This window comes from Danio aesculapii, chromosome 22 (genome assembly GCF_903798145.1).
Source record: "Danio aesculapii chromosome 22, fDanAes4.1, whole genome shotgun sequence".
Taxonomy (NCBI): Eukaryota; Metazoa; Chordata; class Actinopteri; order Cypriniformes; family Danionidae; genus Danio; species Danio aesculapii.
In genome coordinates, this window is record NC_079456.1 from 33,964,880 (window position 1) to 33,974,066 (window position 9,187).

A 9,187-nucleotide genomic window follows, 5' to 3' on the forward strand; every position below is an offset into this window, starting at 1 on the left:
GGCTTTAAGACCAAGTGGAATCCTCTGTTGGCTGTACCTTCGGTTTGACTTCAACTAATCAGTTTTAGCCAATGCACAGTTGCACACAATTATTTTTCATGAGTTCAACATCCAGCCATGCAAGAAAACATTCAATCTGACGTAAGTGAAGTCATCTTTCGCTATGGTGTTGTTTTTAAATAGAGGAAATAATTTACAAGTGACTTTTATTCTAAATCTTGGACCTTATGCTAGATAGAAGAAATGACCGATGAACATTTTTAAAGCACCAAAAGTGGAAGATATTAAAATTAATCTGAATACTATTTTGGCAATTGTTGTTATCTATTAATTTTCAAAAAAAATTGGGTTATGATGACCATCCGACAATCTATTTCAGCTGAAATAGTGCTTAAGATGTCACTAAAATGCAGTATTTAACTCATAATTAAATAGTAGCCTAAATGAGGCCTATAACTGCAAAAAGCTCCACTTTTTGAGAAAAAGAACCACCCCTTTCACCAGGCTGGCTACAGGCCTGAAATTAGTCAGTGACTCTGATGTTTGGGGTAGTAGAAAATCAAATCAAATGAGCAATTGCATGCAAATGTCAACATTGCCATGAAAAAAAAGTTTACAACAAAATAGCGAAAGCTTTTTTGTGTTGTTTTGAATAGCACAGTACTGTAAATATACTCAAAAATGTCTCTGTCAATGTTTTTACGCAATTATATTTGATTCAGCAAAGTCACACAAGTGCCAATTTGACATCTGTCACATCCATAAGCAAGCTTTACTCTCATAAATGCAGAAATGTCCATCTCAATCGTGTTTGTTCAGTAGAGAGCAGCTCTTCTCCTGTTGATGAGCATTATTTCTGTTGGGTTGTGCAGTTTCAATCACTCAATTTCTGCAAAGTATGTTGTAGACTGTAAACTCACAGACTTTTCTGCTCACATCATCCATAACGCATGTTTATTCCCCTTTTTTACAATATTAAACATGTTTACAGAATGATATTTATCTGATCGCAGAACTCTGTGGTTAGCAGTTTTGGAAAATATAAACAGATGTGTCAATATAATGTTAACATACTTTCTCTGTGTATTTAAGTTTTAAGTCTTTACTGCAAATGTCGTATCCATATTGCTGAAAGTGCTCAAATCAAATCACTTTTATTGTCACATCACCAGCATATCATGTGCTGTGATGAGAGTAAAGCTTCAGACAGTGCAAAATACAGAGACATATTTATAAGACGAATACAGTGCAAAAATACAATGGCATTACACATAATGACATACAAATTAAGCAAAATCAGCATTGATGCAGCATACCAGCATCAAAACTTACCTTACCAGCATATGTTGTTTTTTTCAGCGGAAGGTATTGCATATTTTTAGTTATATATTTATAGTTATATATAATTAAATTCTTGTAATTTTTACCCGACTATTACTTTTATTTTGGAAGACCTGTTAGTTTTTTTAGTCCGCGACTTTAATTTTGAAAACACGACAACAACAAGCCATTTCACATTAACCGCCGCCTCTCGTGCTTTCATGTTTGTCATACGCTCTCGTAGAGTCCAAACAAACTGCATTCATAATATCTAAATTTAATACATTGCTAAAGAATATAACTAATATAATGTTTTAGGCATTTCCGAAATGGTTAAACGCTTTTTTCCGCTTAGCTTCCGGTTTCCACGTCCCCCATTTGGCTTTAGCACGTTAACATTTGCAGCTATTTCTGCAGGAATTCGGGCACTTTTATAACTTTTTTGGCGTTTGAGAGAATAAACAAACGGTCAACATATCTACTATTACATATCTACTTATTACAATTACTTATTCAGTTCTTTACTCGACGTCTGTGGTGGCATTGCAGCACACAGTGGTGTAAATATGTGTGTTTGCAGACACTGAAGATGGACAGAGATTTACTCCGACAGTCTGTGTCGTTTCACGGTGAAAACCTGCTGTCGCTGTTGAAATGTGAACAGAATGAAAACCCAGACTTTAAACATTTGGCCTCTGATCTCTGCAAAAACCTGAACCAACGGTAAGAGGAGTTCACAACTGCTGCACGTGGCTATTTTTATCCCTCATGCCTGCCTTGTGTTGACAAAACCCAAGACCCCTAAAATAGCACATAAAACACAACTGAAGTCAAGAAAAACATATCGCATGGCTTCATCCACTCGTAGTATTTCTGTGTAATGTAATTCTAAATATTCTATATAAATATTTGAGCAATTCCATGCAAATGTCAACCTTGTCATGAAAAAAAATTAAGTTTTCACCAAAACAGAGAAACAATTTCTAGTTTTTGTGAAAGCAAGTATTTTACAGTACTTTTAAAATACTCATAAGTGTATCTTGTCAGTGTTTTCAAACTATTATATTCAATTTACCAAAATCACACAAGTGGCAATTTCACATCTGTCACATCCATTACGGAAAAGCGTGTCATCCATAATGAAACTTTACCTCATAAATGCTAAAATGTCAAATAAAATAAAATCAATTATTTTATAGTGAATTGACTCGTATCTGTTTGATTAGCATTGTTTCTTTTGGTTGTGCAGTTTAATTGACAGAATTTCTACAAATTATGTTGTATACTGTAAACTCACAGAATATTTTTTTGTCACATCCATAACACATGTTTATTTTCCTCATTAAAATATAAAAAAAAAATGTTTGCAAATAGATATTTTTCAGATCCCATAACTCTGTGGTTAGATTTGTCAATATTATGTTAACGTATACTTTCTATGTGAATTTATGTTTTGAGTTTTTACTGCAAATATCACATCCATAACGCTGGAATTGCTCATTTATACTCTAGAGTCTATATATATATATATATATATATATATATATATATATATATATATATATATATATATATATATATATATATTATATAATGGTGATTATATAATAATAGTGTATGTATGTTATTTGTCTGTTTGTGAATGACCGAGTACCATAAAATGTATCATAAGTGTCCATTTGTTTTTGGACATTGAGATTTCAACATCTGAAAGCTAAAATAAGCCACATAAAGAAGCTTAGCATGTACGTATGTTTTTTCAGAGCTAAAACTACATGAAAATCTGTAATCTGAGGATGAAAAAAATTGAGAAATGTGCCATTTTAGTTGTTCAAATTAGGTTTCTTTGCTTAGTTCATATATATATATATATATATATATATATATATATATATATATATATATATATATATATATATAAAATATATACACACACACCCAGGATCACAAAAACGTAGATTAGTCAGTACTGAAACAGGGTGTCCGCGGGGTATAAAAAATTCATAAATCAATTTAGTGAAATTTATGGCCCTTAAAAAGTATTTAAAAGTCTTAAATGCTGTTTTACAAGGTATTAAATTTGGTATCAGTATTCATTTTTACCTGAATGTAATCTTTGAATATTGATATTCTGTGTAGTTCATGAAATAAAACGAAATCCTGCTAGATTTGACATCACGCTGCTTTGTTTACTGCAGTAACCAGGGAAACACTGTTGTCCCTGCTGCTGTAAAAGCACCACCTGGGGGATTAACATTTTTATTCAGTGTATAAATACAGTTTTAGTTTAGGATTCGTTTCATGCAATCAGTATTTAGTAAATATAATGCAAGTTAAAATGTCGGCAATGCCACTTTTTGAAACCTAAAGTGGTGATGTGGTCTTAATGTGTCCAAAGAGTCTTAAAAAAATCTTAAAAGGTTTTAAATTACAATCACTGATTCCTGTTTATACCCTGTGAAACCAAATCTGTAACTAATCTAACAAAACAACTGAAGATCTTCGTGCAAAAATAAGTACTGAATGAACATGTTGGGCAGAAATATTAGATTAATAAAATTTAAAAATAGGGAAAATCAAGAGAAACATAAAAAGCATGTGTGTAATGCAGATTGTGTATAACGGAAATTGTATTGAATACATATTCTTTGGTTTAAACCAGGGATAAAGAAGAGCAAAGTCCGGTTCTGGAGCAGTTCATAGCAAGGAAAGCTGATCTTCTGTTCGCACCGTCATGGAAAATCTCAGAACCAGCAGACGAATGGCAGGAGGAGTCAGGAGGTTCTCAATCCTTCATAATCAAATTCACAATTTATACTGCATATTATTCTTAAAGGGCTCCAATTTTACCCTTTTTACAAGATGTGATATGAGTCTTTTGTATCTCCAGAATTTGTCTGTAAAGTTTAGCTCAAAATATTCATCAGATTATTTATTATACTCTCATGAAATTGTCCACTGTGGGGTCAAAGGCAATTGTATATGTTTTGTTTTAGAACTTCCAATTAAGTTGTCTACGGGAGAAATGCCTAAGAGTGGAACGGCAGAAAACAGTTCTTGACTATACCTAAAAAGGAATAATAATATAATATTTTAAGAAAATGTCAGTTTTTAACTAAAATCAATGGAAGTCAATGAGACTTGAAGTCTTGAGCCAAAAAGATTCCAATAGCTGCGCCCGGTAATGGCGTTGTAACGGGGAAATGGGCTTTTATTTGATTAATATCGCTGTTTATTTCTTTTTATTACCATACTTCAATTAGTAATTACTATACTTCTATTTTTTACTATATTTCAATTAATCTTTATTTGTACAGCGCTTTTACAATGTAGATTGTGTCAAAGCAGCTTAACATGGAAGTTCTAGTAAATTGAAACCGTGTCAGTCCAGTTTTCAGAGTTGAAGTTCAGTTTAGTTCAATTCAGTGTGGTTTAATTTTCACTGCTGAAAGTCCAAACACTGAAGAGCAAATCTGTCGATGTTTATTTATGTTGTTGTTATTCCCATGACTGGTCCTGATGGAGTGTGCTGCTGTTTCAGAAGCGTTCGCCGTCATGCCGCCACTGGAGCAGTTCATGGAGGTGTCATTCGAGGAGAGACGCGAGCTCTTCTACCGGGACGTGGAGCGGGGAGACATGGTCATCGGCAGAATCAATTCAGTGCGAGACTTCGGTTTATTCGTGACTCTGCTCTGCACCGCTGGCGGGCTCAAGAGAGACATCGAGGATCTTGAGATCAAGGTCTGCTCGTGTGGTTTTTCTCTTTATTTTTGTGTTTATTCGTTAGGCATGGGCCAGTATAACATTCTGACGGTATGATAACCTTGGAAAAAATATCACGTTATTGTGATTTCTGCTGTAAAATAAGTTCTTTTTAAATGTCTTGTAAAAAGAAACAACTTTTTCCCAATTGAACACAAAATATTTTAAGAAACATCTAAAATATTTCGGACAGTAAACATGTCAGGCTAAATAATGAAAAATAAATCATTGACTTCTGCTGTCATCAGTTTCAAAAACAAAGTGCATCTATAGAGAGCTTTCTTTTCTCTGAATATAAAGTAAGCCACTGCACTGTTCAGGCCTATAGCAGGCTTGGATGTTTGTGCATAAGAGATTTGTTTCTCAGAGGTTTACTGAATTATGGGCCGACCAGGAGCTTTTCATATAGAAATACTGTTGCCCTAAAAAGTAAAATAAAATACTTGTAAAAACATGTATAGAAAAAAAACATGCATATACAGTAGGAACAGTAAAACAGAAAATTTCAGACATTTTTAAAACCTTGAGTTTTCCAGTAACACTTTACAATCAGGATGTATCAGTTAATGTTATTTAAAGCATTTACTAACATAAACAATAAACAATACATTTATTACAGTATTTATTCATGTTAATTTACGTTAGGGCGATGTGGTGGCGCAGTAGGTAGTGCTGTCACCTCACATCAAGAAGGTCACTGGTTCAAGCCTCGGATGGGTCAGTTGGCGTTTCTGTGTGGAGTTTGCATATTCTCCCCAAGTTCGCGTGGGTTTCCTCCGGGTTCTCTGGTTTCCCCCAAAGTCCAAAGACATGCGATACAAGTGAATTGGGTAGACTAATTTGTCCATAGTGTATGAGTGTGTATGGGTGTTTCCCAGAGATGGGTTGCAGCTGGAGGGGCATCCGCTGCGTAAAAACATACGCTTTATAAGTTGGCGGTTCATTCCGCTGTGGCGACCCCAGATTAATTAAAGAACTAAGCCGAAAAGAAAATGAGTGAATTTACGTTAGTTAATGAAAATAAGGTTGTTCGTTGTCAGTTCATGTTAAACTCACAGTGCATTATCTAATGTTAACAAGATTCATTAGTAAATGCTAAACTATGATTAATTAATGCTGTACTAGAATTGTTCATTAATAGTTTATGCTAGTAAACAGATCAACTTATGAAACTTTTAGTGTGACCAGTTTTCCAAACAGTGGTAAACCTTGCAACCCGTTAACAACCCATGCCTAGTATTTGTACACCTCTAATAGCAGCACGCACTCCACTCACGTCACAATTGTTTTTTGTGAAATGTGGGGACATTCTATTGATAAAATAAATCAGCACACTGCCACTTTAGCTCACAAAACACTATTTAATTGTCTAATTAACACATCTAATAGGTTTCCATATTTTTTTTTTAAAGGAGCTGTATGAAAGTTAAAATAGCATAATATGTTTGCAGATATTTAAGAAACATGCTAAGTGAACATTCTTATTTATCTGAAAAACAATGCTAAGTCAGATATTCTGCTTTAAAAACGTGTTTCGTGCTGGAACGTCTGTCTTTGTTTTGGTCCCTTTAACCCGCCCAATGCCAGTTTAGCCAATTGTAATTCAGCATCCCAGGTTGCTTTGATAGAAAACAGCATATTTGATTCAGTTAGGAAGGCTCTCAAAGTGTGCGTCTGTGACTGGAATACGACCTCTGGTGGACAGTAGAAGACTCCAAAATGAGATGCAGATTCAGAGTTCCACAGGAGGTTATTAATTATCTAATAATATTAATAATATTATTATAATATTAAGAATGTAAACATTAGAGAAGCAGGTTACATTGTAACCCAGTGTAATTATCGTGTAATACAGTATAATTTTTCCCAATCAGCATCTCAAGCCACACGCTGTAGATTTAATATCGATTGCAGAACTGGCTTTACTAATAAAATATCCGTGAAAATGACCTTTTATTAATCGCTCACCCATTATATAGTAAATTAAAAGCAGCATCAATTAAAAATACATCTTTAAGTTTCACGTCAAAGCATCTCTCAGGTGTTCGTTCTTACAGGTCTGAACAGAGGAAATGATTTAAAAGTCTGTTTACTGGAAAAAAGTTATAGTTTCTGGTGTAAACATTTCTTTATTCACAAGGAAATGATTCGTTTAATATTATTCTGGGAAGTTACATGACAATATTTAGTCAGAGTCAGTCAGTGTGCAATAAACACAAGTGCTTCTAAATAAGTAGCTTTCTAAACTGCATTGTGTCTGTTTTGTTGAATTGGACGTGTTGAATAATGAATCATCTTTTTTAAAGGCCCTGTGTCCAAAAAGAGAAGTGCCTTCAACCGGAAACCATGATGATCCTTTGTCTTATTACCAGATTGGGGATTTAATCAGAGGTGTGTGTGGGTTTTTTAAATCTTTTTATTCTTCTCAACATTAATCATGTAAAAAGATTTTTATGTGTTCTGTCGTGTTCTTTGATTGTGTGCAGAATGTTTTCTGTTCAGTTCAGCTCTTCTTTTGTAGAGATATTTAAAACTTTTCAACTAAATACAGTTTTAGAGTTTTTAGCAAAGAAAAAAATGGTAAAAACTTTTAAAAAGACTAAGTATACATTTTCTCACCATAAAAATAATGGTTTACAATAGGGGATGTAGCTATTGTTGGTTACAGGGTTATTACAGGTGCTGGAAATCCTTGAAAATGCTTTTTAAGTATAATCTTTGATTTAGTTTCATTTTAAAAATTTAGTCCAGCATTTTCAAGGTTTGAAAAATGCTTAAATTTTGGATAAAGTGCTTGTTACTAAATCAACCAACTTAAGCTTTTGTAATTGTAAATTGTCTTACAATTTTAAGTTGGGAAACTTTATATAAATGTATGCATGAGTGCGCGCGCGCGTGTGTGTGTGTTTGTGTGTGTCTGTCTGTATATATATATATTTATATATATATATATTAGTGCTGTCAATCGATTCATTAGTTAATTTTTTTGATCACACTTTTTTGCAATTAATCGCAATTAAATGACTGAAACGTTTTTGGCTATTCAAATGTAAAATTAATTTTAACAAAGAAACTATTTAAATTCAAAGTTATCAGTTATCAGATCTTTTGCTTAACTTGTAACAGATTTCTTCATGCAATCAACATACATGAAGAAATAAACCATCAAGATCTTCAAACGGTTGGCTTGACTGCCATATTTATTACAGTGATAAAAGCACAGGCATGTAAATGCAATTTGAATTTCAAAACAATCAATGCCAATAAAAAACAAAAATGATTTCTGTGTTGGATTCTAAGTGGACTGCTAACAATTCCAAAATAAAGGCATTGCAAATATGGAAATTGGAAAATTATAATAACAAAGTGTTGAATACAAACAATTGTACTCATTGAAAAGTTGTATTGCTGAGAGTGGAGAACATTAATTCTAAAGTAGAAACAATTTTGTTTAGTCCTCTTTTATATTCAGGCAGTTGCTAAGACAGTCCAGTCTGTTGACATTATGGGGACTGTGGCCCTTTTCTTTTGAATGATGTGACCTAAGAGTAAGAACAAGCAGAATCAGCATATGAATTTCGGTGCCACTGGTGCTGCGACAAGGATGCAAGAAGCATCAAAGTGTCAAAGGCACACACAGGTACGTGTTGTGTCACACCAAAGACTATAGAATTCTTACAGGGACTTTGGTCACAACTTCTCTAAACATTAAATTGTAAACAACTTTGAGGGATACGGACACAGTCCGTTCTTGTTGCTAGGAAACACACACGCACACATACACACACACACACAACGCACGCAGTACAACGCACCAAGCGACTCCGTTCAGATTCATCAACACGCACCATCGCGTTCATCAAATTTGCTTAAAGCATTCTAAAGTATGGCTATATTGTACGAGCAAGGAATCTGACACAGCAACGTGAAGCAGACGCTTTACAAAAGTTGCGTGTAAGGAGGGAAACACGTCAACATTTGAGGGCGCATGGACTCAACTAAAGGCAAAGGAATGCGCTGTCTGTGACAGCTTGCGACATCATCTGGCACTTTCATTGAGTACATTTACATGGACACCAATACTCCAACTGTAAGCTGATTAAGA

General features: G+C 34.0%; 1 protein-coding gene across 1 annotated transcript in view; it reads left to right on the forward strand.

The window, feature by feature from the left end:
- The first annotated feature begins 1,503 nt into the window (after positions 1 to 1,503).
- Positions 1,504 to 9,187, forward strand: part of ttc14 (tetratricopeptide repeat domain 14) — a 23,993-nt gene continuing 16,309 nt past the window's right edge. Inside the window, exons 1-4 of the mRNA XM_056447681.1 lie at positions 1,504 to 2,043; positions 3,983 to 4,101; positions 4,862 to 5,061; positions 7,389 to 7,473. Of these exons, the coding sequence (XP_056303656.1) occupies positions 1,910 to 2,043; positions 3,983 to 4,101; positions 4,862 to 5,061; positions 7,389 to 7,473 (538 nt within the window). The 5' untranslated portion in view covers positions 1,504 to 1,909. The remainder of the gene's footprint in view (positions 2,044 to 3,982; positions 4,102 to 4,861; positions 5,062 to 7,388; positions 7,474 to 9,187) is intronic.